This window comes from Pogona vitticeps, chromosome 12, assembly GCF_051106095.1.
Source record: "Pogona vitticeps strain Pit_001003342236 chromosome 12, PviZW2.1, whole genome shotgun sequence".
Taxonomy (NCBI): Eukaryota; Metazoa; Chordata; class Lepidosauria; order Squamata; family Agamidae; genus Pogona; species Pogona vitticeps.
Window position 1 is genome coordinate 16,623,406 of NC_135794.1, and position 19,689 is coordinate 16,643,094.

The following is a 19,689-nucleotide window of genomic DNA, read 5'->3' on the forward strand; positions in this document are numbered from 1 at the left end:
TCCCCAACACACACAGTGAATAATCTTCAATCTTTCTTGGCTTCAACTAGATAAAAAAATTTTTGACTGTACTATTTGTCCTTCAGCAAGCACATTGTTGAATGTGGCACTGTCAACCTGTCATAAAAGATGTTACGATTAATCATCTGCTTGTTCACTAGTCATTTAATTACTGACATTCAATTCTAAGCCTCAAAATAGGTGCCTTCTGAAAATATTGAAGGATATAAGGTGACATGACAATGTAATAAATAAAAGGTGTCACTTGTTGGCTGAAATGCTGTGATTTATTACACATTCCGAAAGCAAGCAGTGCAACATGCCCTGGATTCTGGCTGGCAATTAATGAGTCCCTGCTGGAATTCTGAGGGGCATGCACTCCCACTGGCTTGGCCCATGCTCAAGAATCTGAGTGGGACTCTTAAATTGCCAGCTAGAAGCAACTGAATGTTACACTGTTTGCCTTCTACTTACATAAAAATTCAACAGGATTTCAGCAAAAGTTAAATGGAAGTCATTGTGATGTGGGTTCCTTCCATAAAGTTCTGTTAAGGTGTTCATGACCATTGTATCAGTGTAAAGAGTTGCAAACCTTGTACCCTTTTATGGTATTTTTATTGGTCCCAATAAAGATATAGAATAGATCAACTGTGGATTATGGGTTTTGTTGTTGTTGTTCTCATGGCCCAACAGAGTTACCTTTCTTTTTGGGGTTTCTCTGGATTTTCTCTAGGTCTTGGATAACGTCCTGTATTGTTTGACAGCCCAGTACAGAATGAATACGCTATTCCTGGCAATCGTGTGGTTTACAATGGCCTTAAGGTATGTACCTTAGACTCTTTCTTGGTGTCTGAGGATGTGGGGTCCTACAAAACTCTATAATTAATTCTGATTTTCTCCTCCAGTTACTATGGCCTTATTGTTTGGTTCCCGGATATGATACGGTACTACCAAGAGGAAGCATATAAATCTCGGGAGAAAATCTTTATCGAGGAATCGGTGAAGGACATCACCTTTAATTTCACTCTGGAGAACCAGGTCCACAAGAATGGAACGTACATCAATGACAAGTGAGTGGTTGCTCTCCGGAGGAGCTCCACCCATAAATTTGGAAGACAAACAGTACAGGAGTTGCTCTGGAGGCAGTAGATGCAGTAGATGTATTCTTCACTCTGGATTTTGTTGAATTTCTCCAAATCTTGTCTACATTTTTGCCCCGCTCTTCTTTGATACCAGACATTTTCCCTTTTGTGCCAAATATGCATTCAGTCTCCATTGGCGATCGTGTGTTTGTACACACTTTTTAAAATTACGCACACATTTTTTCAATTATGCTGTTTACCTTTTTTAAACATGCGCATGATTTTGTGCCCTCTCTGTTTCTCCTAAATGCTTTGTGATCCTAACAACTATGCACGTTCTCTTGTCACTTCTTGCAGTGACTCTTGAATGATGCCAAAAGACTACTTTTGTTGAGATTGTGTAATCCAATACAACTCTTTTCCATCACTAGCAATAGCTTTTCCCTTTCCGTTTCAAAATGCCTTTAGGAGGCCCAATAGTGGCGGAAGATTTTCCAGCATGAATATCAGTGCAGTACCAGCCTCTGTTCCTACAAACAATCCCCCACCATTGAAATTAGTAGTCCAATTCTGCTGTTTCCTCTTATATTTATTCCGATTTCTTTAAACCAGCCATTGACAATGCTTTTTTCTCCATGGCCATAAGTACAATATGAAAGGAATATAGGCCGAATTGGGATTGTATAATTGCGTAACGAACCTTATAAGGTGGTTTGTGAAAAATTGTTTCCAATCTGTGGTCTTCATGTCCTTCTTTACAGTACATATTTCAGACCCTTTTGCTGTGCTTTTCAAAATTAAAATTTATTTCAGATTTCTGTTCAGTTACCGGAGGGAAAGGGGGCTCTCCTGGCCAGGAATTCTAAATTCAGAATTTTGGGGTATCAAGAAACCATTTTCAGAATCCAAATGTAGAAGAGGAGATGCCTTTGTTAGACCACTAAAACATTTTTAAAATGTTAAAATTGCTTTGACATTTCTAATGTATATAGTCAAACAATGAGCTATTTAGAAGTTAATGACAATATGCCATAGAAATACATGTCATAGAAAAGAAACATGTGGTCTGTATTTAAATCTGAATGACTACAATCAAACTTACTGAGATATTTTGCCTTGATATATTGGCCTTCAAAGAGCCCTCGTGTTTTCTTTTCCCTTTGAACATCCTGACATCTAGCGTTTATGTGAGAGAAGGCACCTTTTTACAGATGAATTCCCAATTTATTTCATCTTCCATGGCTTTTTAAGTTGTGCAGTAGAGCTGAAAATAATTAGAGTGAGTCATGGGGAGAGATTCAACACAAGAATGTGCTTCTAATTTATAATTCACATTTTCTTCCAAAAACCGCTTGCTCTTAAATGTTTTTCATTGTGCTGACTTGTCTTAAAACCAGTTTCAGGAAGCTTCAGAGTTCACATCTATACCTTTCCAGTTCAGTGATGAAACCTGAAATGTGACCATATTTTTAAAATCCAGGAAAAAATTTCAGAATCTTGAGCTTTATAAATGAATATTGCAAATATCACACAGTATTGTTACTTGCCAATAGATTAAGCAAAAGCAAAACATCGTGCTGCCCATAGTGCTTAAAACACTCTCTGGGCAGTTTACAATTGAATTATCCAGGTTACACATTGCTTCCCCCCACCCCCCCACCCCCGCCAGCTGGGCACACTCAGTTTAATGGCAGAATCTCACTAAGCCATTGATGCTGCGGAAGGACACTTTAAACTTTCCATTCCACCTGATCATTTCATTTTTTGGCACTTTCTCTCAAAAGGTAGTTTATCTGTATAGTGTTTGTGCTTTCTGTAGGACCTACTATACTGCCACATTGTTTTAGGATGTGATCAAATGGCTGCAGATGTGCCTAACCTCACTGGACAGGGTTGCTTTGCTTAAAGTGCTTTGCTTAAAGTTGTTTTGCTTAAAGATCTCGCTTAAAGTGACCCTTCTGTTTACCAGCAAACTGCTTTAGTTGCCTCCCAAAAGTAGAAACCCTACAGCTGGGCCAAAAAAGGTGCATCTTAGACATGGATTGGGGTCAGTCTGGAGTGCCTTTCATGGTGTATTGTGTGATCCAAATTATCATCTATTTCCCCGTGTGATCAGACCTTTAGATTCTTGGCCTTGAACAATAGGTGGTATTTCTTATTCTGAAAAAAAGTCACGTTTTTAGCATAATTTGAAGGTGCCAGTTTGTGTGTTTCCTGGCAGGTGGGAATCATGTCCAGGTATAAGCTTTTTCTTCAGGTATTGGACAATTGAATCACAAAAGCCTTTAGACGAAAAAAAATTAAGGATTATATATACTGTCTCAGAGCACTTAAAGCACTTTCTGGGTGGTTTACAATTTGCTGGAGGTTGCTCATTGTTCCACCTCCAGAAATAGCAGTCAATTTTTAAGAGTAGTGAAACATTATGCCAGCTGGCACAGATTTTCTGGGAGCACGGGTGTCAAACTAGGCGTTAAGGTGTATTTCTCTCTACAGTTAACCAGTTTTCCCTCACACAAATTGATTTCCTCAGAGATAGATGCCTCTGGTTTGGAAACGGAGCCCATGTTTATCGATCACAAAATGGAACACACTAAATGCAAGACATGTTGGTGAGGAAAATCATGCATTATAATAAGGTGGCATCTCTCATCGTTTGGGAGGGTATCTCTGCAAAACTATGATAAACATATTGGCCAAACTGCGATTGAGTTTTTATGTTGGCATAACTGACAAGATTTGGGCTATTGACTAGTTTGCCTTTGAGTTTTGGGTCTTTTTATTCTGCTGCTAGGGAGTCTCAGAACAGTTTCCAAGAGCCTTTTGCAGTCTGACAGCCCCCCAACTGGCTAGGGATGATGAGAGTTGTAGTAGAACACATCTGGAAGATGCCAGGTTTCAGAGGGTCAGGTTACTATAATAACCAATGAAATATAAATAATAACGTATCAAAAATAACATTACTGACAGTTATGCAGGTTGTCAAATACACTATCATAGAAGTTGCAATAGAAGGTATTTCTCACTAGCTAATTAACCATCATTTCTCACTAGCTAATTAACCAGTGCACGAGGCATTTTTCCAGAACTCATGTTACCTCCTCTAAGTTGTGTGTTTTGCTTAGAACAGTAGTTCCCAACCTTGGCTAACCCAGGTGTTCTTGGACTACAACTCCCAGAAATCCTGGCCAGCACAGCTAGTGGAAAAGGCTTCTGGGACTTATAGTCCAAGAACCTCTGGGGATGTAAGGTTGGGAAACACTGCCTTAGAAGACGGTTGGTGCCACTGCTGTTGATGGACCACATCGTCAATTAGCCCTGGCCAGTTTAGCCAACAATGTGTGGGATTATGTGAACTGCAGTCTAATAAACACTTGGAAGGGCAAAATTGCCCACTCTAGGTTTAGAAAATGGTCAGGGACATAAACTGACTTGGTACGAATGATGGAGATTTTTTTCCTCCTCCTCTCCAGATTCATGAAAATGAAATTCAGAGATGTGACATTCGAGGACTCTGTGTTTGAGGAATGTTACTTTGAAGATGTCACATCCAGTGAGACCTTCTTCAGAAACTGTACCATTATAAGAACAGTGTTCTTTAACACAGGTAATGTTTATGTGTTTGTACGCACAACATACGCTGACCAGCCACAACATTAAAACCAGCTGCCCAATATTGTGTCGGTCCCTCTCGTGCTGCCGGAACAGCTCTGATGTATGGAGACTCCACAAGAACCTCTGAACGTGTCCTCTGGTATCTGGCACCAAGACTTAGTAAGAGATCTTTTAAGTCCTGCAAGTTGTGAGGTGGGGCTTCCATGGATCAGTTCTGGTGCTCCAGCACATCCCATGGATGCTCTATCGGATTAAGATCTGGGGAATTTGGAGGGCAAGGCAACACCTTGAACTCTTCGTCATGTTCCTCAAACCATTCCTGAACAATTTTTGCAGCACGGCAGGATGTATTATCCTGCTGAAAGAGGCCACTGCCATTAGGGAACAACATTGCCGTGAAGGTGTGTACGTGCTCTGCAACAATCTCAAGGTAAGCGGTATGCGTCAAAGTAGCATCCGCATGAATACTGGGACTCAAGGTTTCCCAGCAGAAGGTTGCCCAGAGCTCAACACTGCCTCCATCGGCTTGCCTTCTTCCCATAGAGCATCCTGCTGCCGTCTCTTCCCCAGGTAAACAACGCCCATGCACCTGGCCACTCACCTGATCTAAAAGAAAGTGTGATTCAGCAGGCCAGGCAACTTTTTTCCATTCCTCCAGGATCCTGTTCTGATGCTCCTCACCAGCACTCTGACCGGTTTGCGGCTATGCAGCCCCATATGTGATCAGTGTGACATGGCAAGTGTTACATTTTTCAGCAATTTGAGCTAGAGTAGCTCTTCTGTGTGATTAGACCAGATGGCATAGCCTTTGCTTCCCACGTCTGTCAATGAGCCAGGGACACCCCAACAGGACTTGCCATTTTGGAGATGCCCCAAAACACACATCTAGCTGTCACTCTTTGGCCCCTTTCAGAGTCACTCAGGTCTTTTCGTTTCCTCGTATTGCCTGCTGCCAACCCACGAAATTCGAAAACGGACTGTTCACTTCTTGCCTAATATACCCTACCCTTGACAGGTGGCATCGCAATGATATGTTCAGTGCTAGTCAATTCACCTGATGGCGGTTTGAATGTTGTGGCTGATCAGTCTCTGCGTGTGTGTATATAAAGTGCCTCTGCATGCATCTTTCTCTCTGTGTCTGTGTTTTCATTTGTGAAAAAGTGAAAGGAAGGTAGGTAAGGATTTCACACTAAGTTTGTTGTCTCTTTTTATGATACATGAGCTGGTGTATCCACATATCCACGGCTGGTGACAGTGGAAAAAACTGCAAACATTTACATTTAAAAAATGTAAACATGATTACATTTATAATCAGTCTGTCCCTTTTTTATATAGTAATCTCCAACACTGCAGGATGGGATAGAGGAGGGAGAAGAAATTTCATCACTATCACCAGTATCTATCTATCTATCTATCTATCTATCTATCTATCTATCTATCTATCTATCTATCTATCTATCTATCTATCTATCTATCTATCTATCTATCTATCTATCTATCTATCTATCTATCTATCTATCCATCCATCCATCCATCCATCCATCCATCCATCCATCCATCCATCCATCCATCCATCCATCCATCCATCCATCCATCCATCCATCCATCCACCACCTTTCTCCTTAAAAGGATCCAGTAAGAGTCTGTCTTGTCCCCATCATCCCCATAGTCTATATTTGTGTTATTTGCAAATGTGGTGGTGAAAATGGAAAAGAGAAGCACTTTGGGTCACCCTTAGCTGCCTGTACCCGAGACTGATCTTCTGTCAAAGGTCTGAAGGAGGCTAAGTCTGCAAAGCATATTTAAAGTGGGAAGACATTTCTTCCTGCCAGGAGGCCCATGGCAGTGGGAAGAGGTACTAAAGATCTCTTAAACAACTCCAGTTCTTCATCAAAGGATGATTCTCAAGAATCATTGCAGGAAACTATGACAAACTGGTCAGAGAATCAAGGGATGTTGATTGTGCTTGACAAAAGTCATTGGAATGATATCCACCCCACTGTTTTCTTTCCTCTCTTAGACCTCTATGAGCATAAATTTATTGACTGCAATTTTGTGAATACTACTTTCATGAAGCAGAAGACAGGCTGTCAGCTGGATTTTGAACGAGACAACGATTTCCTCATTTACCTTGTCAGCTTCCTGGGCAGCCTCTCCGTGTTGCCCGGCAACATCATCTCAGCACTGCTGATGGACAAAATTGGGAGGATCAAGATGATTGGTATGTTGGTATGAATGACACATTTCTATATGGTCAATTAGAGTGGTCAAATAAGGCTGCTAGTGTGTTGTTCTGTGCCTTGTTTCCATTACTTCACAATAGAACTTGTTTTTTTTTTTTTACTACAGTTCCCCAAATCCACTAGGGAAGAAGGCTAGAATTTGTCCAACATGGAATTTGTAGTCCAGAATGCAAGCTTTCCAAGCTTTACTTCAGAATAAAAGTAAAGATGGTGAAAGGCACTTCCACCACCAAATGAGAACAAAAAAGAAACATACTGCTTGCATGAAGGAAATACAAGTGGACAATAAGGGATGCAGAAAAGGGTTTTCAGAAGTACACCTCTAATAATACTAATCTCCTCCTCCTTGTTCTTTTCTTGTTAGCACTTTGGTTAGTCTGGGTTGCTGCAAGTTTAGACAGTGATGTTGTATCATATAGAAAATAGTTTCTAACCATTTATGGTCTAGACGTTTTTCAATTTTTCCCATTTATTTCACCCTGGATAATTAGTTCTAACAATCTGTATTGTACAGATTAATAGCAATAAGGCAAAAAAGTTTTTTTTTTTTAAAAAAAAACACCCTTAAATATACCAATTTAATATAGGCAGCTAGACAGCTGGGGTATGAGAGAGTTAAAAGAGTACTAAAGGAGGATAAGAGGACTGTAGACAAGCTGAATAATTTTCTTTCTTTTTGCATCTGACTGAGGAAGTGAGATGAATTGCCATGATAAAAGATAATGTTCCAAATCAGTGTTTTCCAAACTGGCTGCCAGATGCTCTTGGACTACAGCTCCCAGAAGCCTTAGCTGACACAGTCAATCCTCAGGACTCCTGGGAATTGAAGTCCATGAACTGTTGAGAATTTTTGTTAAATGTGTATTCTCAGGCCATTAAGAGAGTCAGGAGATATTAGTTTGCATAGAGGAGGCAGTGGAATACAGGCAGTGGAAGACAGGAGGGCCTGGTGTGCTTTGGTCCATGGGGTCATGAAGAGTCAGTCGGACACGACTTAACAACTAAACAACAACAACAAAAGTTTGCATAGACAGTATGACCCTGAGAGAGTAAAATATCAACATAGTCTATTAACACATATATATACAGAGAGAATAGACATTCATCTGGCAGCATAACATGACATGTTACAATACATAGCATTGGAAAAAATGATCTAACCTGCAGCAGATAAAATGTCCCCTTTACACATGAATTATGTACGGTTCTGGGACCAATCAGAAAATACATCATTTTCCATTTACATTACCATATCTTTCTGTGTATAAGACGCCCCACTTTTCTAATCCAAAATTAAGAAAAATAAGTGGGGTTTAGCAAGTGTAGGGGGAAAGTGATCAAAGCGCTGCAGGATTGCTTTGATCCCTGCTTGTATTTGTTCTCTCCTCAGCTTACTTCCGTGTATAAGACAACCCTCAATTTTTAATCTAAAGATTTTAGACAAAAGTATAGTCTTATACACAGAAAAATATGGGTAAATTTCATCATGTACCATAGCTGTACAACATTAAGTCTCAAACCTTGATATCCACACCTGAATACAATCTGTACATGCCTCAGGTAAAATCAGTTATTTTACTTTCAACTGTACAACTTTTATATTTAATACACATTAATATAAAAATCTCAACATGAACATCTTGGCCCCCAAGTTTGGGAACTTCTATTCTTAATTTTTATTGCCATATTGTTAGGCCAACTTTACCCAAAATCCTGTTTAAGAGTGATGATGTCACCAGAAGGGGAGATTTTCCAAGATTAAAGAATTCCTGCTTCTGTCCCATGACTTGTTTTACTCCTGTGCAATCAGTCTCATTGTCCAAAAGTCTTGTGATCCCTGGGACAGGAGAAGGAACTCTTTAATTTCTGGCAATGTTTCCCTGCCAGGTGATTTTACTGGTAGGTGGAGGTTTGGGGGGTAATTAAAAAGTTCTCACTCAAGAGTTGAATGAGACTGATTACATATGAGTCACACAAGCCACAAACACAAGTACGAACTCATTAATTACCCCAAATGTCCCCGCTGCCAGTGGCATCATCATGCTTACAGAAGTGTAGTTTATGGAACACAATTTTGACCATTTGTTTACTTAAGTATGAAACTGTTAATTTTCACAAAAAGATATCACATGCAACAACAGACTGTCATTGTTTTGAAAGAGAATGTTGGTGAGAGGAGCTTGCAAGCAGGTTGGCTTAAAATATGTTCTGAGTAAGTGGATATAAAGTATTGTTAAAAGGAAAATTATGAAGCATTTAGAAGGGCTGATCTTGCTGTAGAAGAGTGAGCATGGGTTCTGTTAAGGTCATCCCATTTCACCTACCATTTAGAGTTCTTTGAAAGTGTCATAAAGCATGTGGGTGGGGTGAGCTAGAGGAGGTGGCAGGACCAAGGAGGAGGGAAACGGGGGGGGGGAGTGGGAAGGGGCGGTGCTTCATTGGTGCTTCATTTTGTTCCAGAAAAATGGCTTGCACGAACGGAACCACGAACCAGTCCAGTCCATGGTGTTTTTTTTCAGTTTGCAGTTTGGTTCGTGTGCATCTCTACTACGGAACGATCCTATCAGTCAACAACTGATCTATTTGTGCATGTTTCCTCTAGCTCAGAGATTCACATGTCTTCTCTCTTTCCTGCTTGGGCTTGCAGGAGGTTCCATGCTGATCTCCGCCGTGTGCTGTTTCTTCTTATTTTTTGGCAACAGCGAGTCGGCCATGATTGGCTGGCAGTGCCTCTTCTGTGGTACCAGCATCGCCGCCTGGAATGCTCTCGATGTGATCACTGTGGAACTCTACCCTACTCATAAAAGGTGATTCTTCCTACTCGTCTCTCTTACGGTGAGGAAGATTAGTAGACAAACGTTTTTAGAAGATTCCAGTGGCTGAAATTTTGGCATGCTCAGAATATATATTTTTTTAAAAAAACTGCTCTAACTTTCTCTGAACTTTCACTCCTTTTTCACAGAGCCACAGCCTTCGGCATACTCAACGGCATCTGCAAAATCGGGGCCATTTTGGGAAACTCCATCTTTGCTTCCTTCGTTGGGATAACCAAAGTTGTCCCCATCCTCCTGGCTTCTTCTGCTTTGGTTGCAGGAGGCCTCCTTGCTCTGCGGCTCCCAGAGACGCGGGATCAAGTCCTGATGTGAGGGCTGACGGAGTCAGAAAGGAAATGTCGACAGTCAACGAAGAGCCATGTTCAGAAGAAAAACAAAATGTCCGCCAATATTTCTCCACTGATACCTCAGCTTCTGGGGAAGGGAGAGTGAATGAAGCACCCCACAGAGATAATGATGAAACCTTAGTTCTAGGAACATTGTGTGGTCGGAATGGAACCCATACGGCCAGGTTACACACAAACACACTTGAAATTTGCTCATTGCTTCAAAGCTAACTCTTTGAATGAAGGCCCTTCTTCCGGCTGAATGTGTGGAACATTTCCAGCACTAACTTAACAACAGCAGCAGCTTCATGACCATGCATGTCTATGTCGGTATGTGCATTTTAGGGAACAGAGCCAACTCTAACAACCAACTGACCCTTCTGAAGCTCAAGTTAAAGGCTGGATGTCTACATTTCTATAGCTTTCCAGGAAATTAGGGGAAAAAAATTAAATCAGATCTCCTTTATCACCAGTGGCAGCTGGGGCTCTAGAGAGCTCACAGACTAAGAATAAGGCTATCTTTTTAGAATGTCACGACAACAATTGGTGGTGGTCTGTGTTCATCTTTCTAAAAACCTAATCTGAGACTTCCTGCACAGTCTCTGTGTTGTTGTTTTTGTTTTTAACAGAGAAAGCCCCTTCTTTGGATCAAACTTCCAGCTCCTTTCAAATAACATTTTTGCTATCCTTTCTCCACATAAAAGCAGTCCTTTGGAGGGGTCTTGGAGACCATCTAAATCAATCCCCCTCTCAAGTCACTTTGATTCAGTATTCATTTTGAAAACAAAAATTGGCCTATATGTTCTTTTTCTTCATTTAAACATGTTTTGAATAAACTTTCTATTCCATCAACATCAGATAGTTCATGCGACAGATTAGAAGTGCTTCAGGTAGCCGCAAATATCAGTTCGGGCAGGATCTCATGAGGGAGAAGGTCAAGCTGCACAGTAACGAAAATGCTTCTTACCTGCTACGTTGTCCCTCCAGGTATGCAGTTCTTTCAATGTTCCATGCCTGAGCAATGCGTTTTGCAAATAAAGGCCATGTTTCATTCCCAATGACCAGCCACAAATCAAAAACAAGCAAATTGGTGAGATGCAGATTGTTGTAAACTCCTGTGAGAGTAAACAACAAATCTTTTATCTCGGAAGGGAGCTCCCCTTCTTATGATATGCTATCTGTATCATCTAGCTACAGGTGACCCAGAAAGAGTGGTGACCAATGGTTCATCTGTTTGAAAGTATTTCAGATGCATTGGTTTGTGGGAGGGCAGGTATTTCTATTATCAGACAGCATGTGTTGCTATTATTCCTGTTGTGGTTGTTTGCCCACCTAGTTTCATTAGGATTCTATTCACCAAACATCAAAAGATTCATGAAACCAAATATGTACATATCCTGCACTGTAAATACGGAGCAAGAAGATATTTGATAAATGTAGAATATAGGAACTGCAGGAATTTTACCAGTATTACAGCCATACTGATGAATGAAACTGGCTGAATTTCTGATAGATTTTTGTCATACTGGAACCGAGTAAGCAGAGTTTGGAGAGGGTAACCATTGACTCTGTTTCTTTCCCAGAGAACTATATTCAACAAAAAATGGTTGCATGGTATAGCCTGTATCAGTATTTTCAACCAGAGGAAAAGTTGCTTCTATATTTTATGAACTGCTGGATAGCTCAGTAGCTTAGGTCTCTGTCTGTGGAGCAGAGTTCGATTCCCCACTGGGCCTTCTTAACGGGGGCTGGACTTGAGTCCCTTCAGCTTTGCAGTTCTAAGATTCAAAGAAAATCTCCAGCTTTGGAGATTTCTCTCTCTCAAGACAGTTTGTCATTCAGGCTGTCTCATCTTCAAGCCATCTGTGCTCAGCTGAAGTGTCAGGAGGCAGTAAAGATGGAATAAAGCCATGTACAGTCCTTGTGTGGGCATGGTGAAGAGTGTTAGCAACACCACTGGGAGGCGGCAGCATCAGGAATAGTTGGAAGGCCGAAAGGCCTCAAGTTGTGCTTTCAGCTGCTGCCAACCGAGGCCGTGAGGTTTCTAAGAAAGAAGAAATGGAAGACTCTCGTCCCTTGTTGCTTTGAAGAAATGTTGATTCAAACCCAAAGACGTCCCTGAACTTTTGCACTTGCATATTGATTTGTGAAAATTTGTTGGAGGATTTGCTGCTGAGGGCATATACCATTTGGGAAGATCTCCCAAAGGAAAAAAATAATACTAATAAACAGGAAAAAACTAGCCATCCTTAGGGAGACGCCATGTGAAAAACTGCTTCTCTCACACCATAATAACTTTTAGGGCATAAAAAGACTGAATGGAAAACCAGCTGACATATGCATACTCTCAAATTGCATGTACTGTATTCTGTTCCTCTTCCTTCTGCTCGATGAGCTTTAAAAGACCTGTCTGTTTTCTTCCTCTTCTCTTTAATGATGTCTGAAAGCCATATTGTCTGGTCCGGTCTTAGAAAAAAACAAAAACAAACAGGGACGATTCCAAATCCAGGCTTGAATCTCTCTGTTTTCCTCTACCACTCTTCTCCTGCACCTGTATGGATGTGGCATCATCATACCTAATCAGCAACCTGTGTGTTAAAACGTCTTCTTGCTAGCTGTGGGGTGTGTGGCTAAAGCATAATCTGTACAGAACCAATGTATTACTCAATAGATGCTTTTTTTTCCATCCAGGGACCTGCATTTTCTAATTTTTTTGTTTTATTTCTTTGTTTGTCCTTCATCACAGGGAAGCTGTTTTGTAATTCCTTGTAAACCTCCACAGAACACCCCTGCCACGTTGAAATTTATGTCACGCAATGAAATTGCAATAAATGCAAACTAAATGTGTCACTCGAAGGTCACCCGGAGCTGTCAGTTTCCTGTGGTTGATTCACAAGCAGCTGGCAATGGCTCGTTGCAGTGATGGCCATGAATAAAGCCTCATATATAGCTTGGTGAGTTAGGTTAACCTCTGCAGTGCCAGAGGTTGGGAGTTTGATTCCCCATTATGTCCCCTGCAAATAAAGCCAGCCTGTGTAACCTTGGGCGAGGTGCACAGTCCCCGGATGACCCCGGAAGAAGGGAAGGGCCATCCGCTTCTATTCAATACCAGGAAAATGCCGAAAAGGGTCACTATAAGTCAGAATTTACTTGACAACACATGCTGGTCAGGGGCAGTATGACTGAATACTGCCAGTTGCCTACAGTACCGGAAGTGGCATTATGGAAACAGAGTGGTGGATGAGATGGGCCTTTGGTGCAATACACCAGGATCCATCTTAGCCTTCTTATCTTGCTTTTCTTCCCCTACTGGTCATGGGTATATGTTCCTCCCTGCCCCCTCAAAATGCATAGGCCGTAACAGGACCGGGGCTTGCTGTGCAGAGACGCCCAATTTCTGCAGCCCTTGAAAAAGGGAAAGGAAGAAGATATCACAAGATATCTCAAGATACCTCATCAAAGTGTGAGCTTTCATCAAGCCCATACTTTGAGTCTCAGAAATGAGTTTTCTAACGACTGTATTTTCTGCTACACTGCAAGAATATTTTAAGGTTGGCCTGGTTTTAGAGCTTGAGAAGTTCCATTTTAAAAAGGCGTTAGTTAGGGTTATATTTCCGACAACTCAACAAAAGTAACAATTACCATTTGAGTTAAAACTTTTTAATGCTTTACTTATCCATTTACCAAAAGTGACTAAAAAAGTCAGCCAACATCTTGTTCATTTGTACTGAGCGCCCAACAGCTGCCTGCATTTTCTTCTTCTTTGTTCCATTCACTACCTCTCTCTGTGTGTGAAGAAGCCCATTGCTTTCAATGGGCCAGTTTAATACAGTTGTGGAGAACTATGTCCCACATTTCTGAATGGGACACCAGCCGTCTGTTTTTTTGTCACTTTGAAAAGAACATCTGAATGCTGCAAACTGCACTTTGTGATACAAAACACACGTCCCTTATCATTTGCCTCATCACCCACAATGAAGCACAAATAAACTGTGCTTGAGCCATGAAATATTTTCCCCCATGATTTACTGAGCTGACATTGAGGGAGGTGCACAGGAGAAACTTCCATATTTGATTCTTTTTGGTATCTTTCAGAGAGGGTGCCTCTTTTGTTTTCAAAAGCCTTTTAAAAATACTCCAAAAGAGCAGGGGCAAGTCAGGCAAAAGAGAATCAATCCACTCCAAAAGTGCTCCAAATCTAAATGTAAATAAGAGATAAAAATCATCAAATTTTCCCACCAAAATATATTCCTTAAGCAGAATAGATCCACAGCAAATCAATGGCATTAGAATTTTCAAAAACCAGTCTGACAAGGAAGCTTGCACCTCCAGCACACGTGTGTGTGTGTGTGTGTGTGTGTGTACAGTAATTAAACAAAACAAAAAAACCACAACCTCCTCTCCCCACAAACAAGAAAAGCAAGCAAATAAAGGCAAATAAAACAATAAACCAATAAATGTCCCCCAAGCTGAAACCAAAACGGCTAGAATATGGAGAAATTTCTCTCCTTCTACCCCCTGGATCTCTTTGCTCATCGTCTTTGTTGAGTCCTGCATAAATAAGTCAAGAAAGGAAATAAGCAAAACAAAAAACAAAAACAACATGAGGGGATGTGTATTTGGATCCAGAAATATTCTGAGGAGCTTGGAAGGATGCAAGATATAGATAGATAGATAGATAGATAGATAGATAGATAGATAGATAGATAGATAGATAGATAGATAGATAGATAGATAGATAGATAGATAGATAGATAGATAGATAGATAGATAGATAGATAGATAGATAGATAGATAGATAGATAGATAGATACTGGTGATAGTGATGAAATTTCTTCTCCCTCCTCTATCCCATCCTGCAGTGTTGGAGATTACTATATAAAAAATTCCTGAACAACCCTTAGCCACAGAGTGGTGCCAGACTTATATTGGGCTGCCGGGCAACTGGTACAGGAGCCGTTGACCGGGATGCAGGTGGTGCATTTTACCGGTGACCTCTGGAGCGGCCCAAGGGCAAAGCACACCTGTCTCTCTCCCTGACAGGACCTGGTGGGAGGTGGAGGCACCAAGCATAGGGCAACACACAAGAGGAGGACACAGAATAGGCCCTGTTGATTGTGGCTGGGATGGAGAGGTTCTGAGGGACAGGCTACAGCAGCAGATTCTAGCAACAGAAAAGGACACAGACAGCGGGGCAGCCCCGCCAGTGGGGAAGATGAAAGGGGAGCAGTGTATGGCCCACCCTCTCCGCAGAGGCAAGAAAAATGGGGATGGCCACTGCATGACCTAGTCCAGAGTGTGGCAACTTCACGGAATCCCAGTTTCTACCCAGCAGGAAAGATTGCTAGAGCAGCAAAGGACCCTCCATGGTCCAACCCTGGAGATGTCCACTGGTGTGGCTGCTCCTCTGGGGAGAGTAGAGGGGGGACATTACGGGTCGAGGGGTCTATATCCGGGGAAGCTTTGGAAAGGGAAGATAGGTCTTTCGTGAGGAGACAGCCAACTTTAGCCATGCAGTCCCAATAGTTGGCACAATGAATGGCACAAGGAGGGGGCTGTCTATGTGAAGGGGGGGATACTGCTGAGGGAGAACTTCTTTTTCGTGGCCTGTACTGGTGGCCCTGGCCAGCAAGCTAAAGGACCTGTTCCACTACAGGTCCGCCTCCTTGTGGAAGAAGGAGCAGTACGTTCTAGCAGTCCTCTTGGACCTCGGAATTAAATGGCAGACCCTGGATATGAAAGGGGGAGGCCGGCCAGCTTTCCTTCCTGTGCAGCTGCAGCTAGTGAAGAAGGTCCACCTCCCCCTGAGGGGGTCACACAGAGCAGGAAGAAAACTAGCAATGCTCATAGTACCCCACACAACAGTGCCAGCCGTTGTGTTCTTGAGCCCAAGCCCCTCACTCCGGCAACGACAGGGCAATCTTTCTGGGACAAGGTCTTAACCAACATGGCTGGTGTCCTACTTTACCCCAGATGTTCCTTTCTTCGATGGATTTTGAAGGGTCCAAGTTCAGTTCACCAGTATGTCTAGAACTGGGACGAACGTAGTGAAGCTGCATTGCTATGGCTGCCCAGTATGGCTCCAGCATAATAAAATCAGGGTCAGCACTCGAATTATATCCATTGCTTTCTACACAGAATTTGTCTGCAGGTTATTCCCTTCTTCTTCCTTGTCTTCGTCTCCATCTCCTTCCTGTCTATCAAGCCATCTGTATTCAATGCCATGCTGACATATTTTGTGCAGGCTGACCTGCGCCAGATTGACATCTTCATTGGGAACTATTTACCCTTTTCTTGAATAAAAAAGAGAAAAGGAAATGTCAGAGAGATCTTATCCTTGTGCACGCATGCGCGCGCGCACACCCACCCACCCACCAGTATTTTAGGTGGTCAAAGATTTTACACACTGTAGTCTCATGTTAATATACTGTTCAGTGTGGCTGTTCTGGTGGAATTGTCTTGTTGTTCTTTAAAGTTGTATTTGTTGCATGGCGATTTCTACCCTGGTGGTTTGATTATATCTCCTCTTCTTTTAAAAGGGTTTCGGGTTTGATTTGGGTGTCTTGCTTCCACTTCGTCTGAGTGTCTCCAGATAATGAAACCAGTTTAACGGGCATTCTTCTCTTCTGTCTGTCAGATTTAGAAGAACAGGGAAATCACACCTATCTATATGTAACAATTTGGCAGTGTGAAATTTGGTGGACACCAGAATGAAAGCAGCTGCATTGGTCCAGAAGTTAAAAACAACACCCCAAATCTGCAAACTTTTTACTAGGATCAGCTATGAGTCTACAATACCACACAAGCCCATCAGGCTAGTATTTTTTTTAAAAGGAAAAAACAAAGAGGGCAAAGAGAAGGGAGAAGTCCCACACTTTGGCTATACTTAAAAGAATAAATAAATCACATTTTATTTTTTAAAACTAATAAAATATAACAAAACAATCACCTCGGCTTCAGTAAGCTAAATTCTCCATCTTGGGACTGGGTTTTATTGAAGGTCTCATGATTAAACATGTAGCCAAATTAAGCTATCAAGCTAATATGCTGAGGTTTCTGAGCACTTTCCGGAAGCAGCTCGATGCGTTACAGTAACCCAGCTGGGATGTAAGACCTGAGTTACCTTGGCCAGATCAGACTTCTCCAGGAATGGGTGCAGTTGGTGTGCTAGTTTTAATTGCGCAAATGCACTCCTGGCCGCCACCAAAACCTGGGCATCCAGGCTCACACACGACACTAGAAGCACTCCCCAAGCTGTGTACCTGTGTTTTCACAGGGAGTGTAACCCCCTCCTTCTTTCCCCTTCTGTCTAGAGACAATTGATTTCACGATCAACATTTGGTACATGTTTACTGTCGCTGCTGCTCGGTCTACACACTCGTTAAGTTTGAGCCACAGCAGAAATGGAAGAACTGCTTGTCCTGCCCGTCAATCAAGAGAAGACAGAGTCAAACACAGAAGAGGGGCAGCTTCTGGTGTTCTGGACATGAATCAGAAAGCTTGGAAAGTTCCTTTTTTGGGGGGAGGTGATGTCCTACACCTCCCAGATTCCCCTGGCCAATAACATTTCCACATTCTGGATAAATGCTGCACACGGCATACCTTTCTTCCCGGCGGCACTAAACATCCTTGCGGCAGTAGCATAGCGCCAGATGAGCCACAGGGGGGCAGATGCTGTGCACATAACGACAAGCGGCAGTGGCTATTTGCATCTGGTAAAGGCTGAGGAGAGGACTGGGCTGAGGAATTTCAGAAAGCAAGGAAGGCCCTTGCCAGGTATAATGAGAAGCTACTTCAGCATTCTCTTTCTAACGCCAAGTCAGGGAAAGAGGATGAGAATTTTATGTTGTATGTGCTTAACGCAGAGTAGAAGCACACATTCCTCTGCATGTTGTTTGACTACAACTCCCATTATCCTTGACCACTGGACATGCTATTTGTGAATGATGAGAGCCGGAGCCCAGAAACATGCTTGTGATGACTGCTACACAGGCAACTGGCCCACTGCTCAGCACAATTCACAGTGCTGGCTATGAGCTCTAAAGCACTCTATGGCTTGTTGTTGTTGTTATTTAGCTGTTTAGTCGTGTCCGACTCTTCGTGACCCCATGGACCAGAGCACGCCAGGCCCTCCTGTCTTCCACTGCCTCCCGGAGTTGGGTCAAATTCATGTTGGTCACTTCGATGACCCTGTCCAGCCATCTCGCCCTCTGTCATCTCCTTCTCCTCTTGCCTTCACCCTTTCCCAACATCAGGATCTTTTCTAGGGAGTCTTCTCATCTCATGGGATGGCCAAAGTATTGAAGTCTCAGCTTCGGGATCTGTCCTTCCAGTAAGAACTCAGGGTTGATTTCCTTTAGAACGGATACGTTTGTTCTCCTTGCAGTCCAGGGGACTCTCAAGAGCCTCCTCCAGCACCACAATTCAAAAGCATCAATTCTTTGGCGGTCAGCGTTCTTGATGGTCCAGCTCTCACTTTCGTACATCACTGCTGGAAAAAACATAGCTTTGATTATTCGGACTTTTGTCGGCAAGGTGATGTCTCTGCTTTTTAAGATGCTGTCAAGGTTTGTCATCGCTTTCCTCCCAAGAAGCAAGTGTCTTTTAATTTCTATGGCTTAATAAGCCATAATAATTCTATGGCTTAGGTCCAAACTATCTGCCGGACTGTCCCTCCATAGAAGAGTTACATGCCTCAAGATCCTCAAGACAGAGATTCTTCTCAGTCCCGTTGCCCTCACAGTCATGGTTGGCCAGGGCAACAGACAAAGGCCCTCTTAGCAGCTGTTCCCAGGCTATACAACGGCCTTCCAAAGGCTGGCTCTCTCTCTGTTGTCCCTCGACCACCAGCAAGCAGGCATTGTTGATTTAGAAAGGCCTTTGGCTATTGAGAAACGGCTCAAGGAGGGCCTTTAGATGGCGATGTTGTGTTTATTGTTTTGAAATGTTTTAAAGTCGTAGGCTGGAATCCTATTACGTAACTATGCCAGCATAAGGCAATCAACATAATTCTCAGAGTGAACTGCTGCAGGTTGAGAAGTTAGCACAGCCATCCATTCCCATGTGCTGAGTCAAATACCTTTGAAGTGTTTAAGACAAGAGAAACAACATTACTATCTCCTGATATGTGGTTAATCATCCATCATTAAGTGTTTATGTCAGATTCAGGGTAAGTAGTATTTTTCCCCCTCTACGAAACAGGGAACCTCTTGAAACCAGAGACATCTTTAATCACACACACACACACACACAAAACATGATGTAAAAATGCAAGCATGGAAGAAGGTAGGGAGGTAGGTCCATAATTGTCCTGGCTCAGCTCTCTGGCACATCACAACAGATTGCTGTGGTAAGTACTTACGCAGTTCCATTTTCCTCTTGTCAGACATTGTAATTGATCATTGCACTAGAGGTGAAGCGACAACAATGCATGACAAAAGCGTTGAGAGCTTTACAGCTCACATCTCTGAAGCCTTCCCCTTAGCATGCTCACTCAGCACCAGTACTGAGTGAGCATGCTAAGGGGTATTTTATATATATAAATAAAATCTAGCATACTTTGGTCACAAAATGAGAAGCTGCAAGTCGC

General features: G+C 42.3%; 1 protein-coding gene across 2 annotated transcripts in view; it reads left to right on the forward strand.

Annotated features, from left to right (window-relative positions):
* SV2B (synaptic vesicle glycoprotein 2B) overlaps positions 1-12,956 on the forward strand; it is a 90,777-nt gene extending 77,821 nt beyond the window's left edge. For both annotated transcript variants that reach the window (XM_072981634.2, XM_020812173.3), the window contains exons 8-13: positions 734-822; positions 906-1,070; positions 4,556-4,689; positions 6,718-6,918; positions 9,588-9,747; positions 9,903-12,956. In XM_072981634.2, coding sequence (XP_072837735.2) covers positions 734-822; positions 906-1,070; positions 4,556-4,689; positions 6,718-6,918; positions 9,588-9,747; positions 9,903-10,086 — 933 coding nt within the window. In that variant the 3' untranslated portion in view covers positions 10,087-12,956. The remainder of the gene's footprint in view (positions 1-733; positions 823-905; positions 1,071-4,555; positions 4,690-6,717; positions 6,919-9,587; positions 9,748-9,902) is intronic.
* The last annotated feature ends 6,733 nt before the right edge of the window (positions 12,957-19,689 follow it).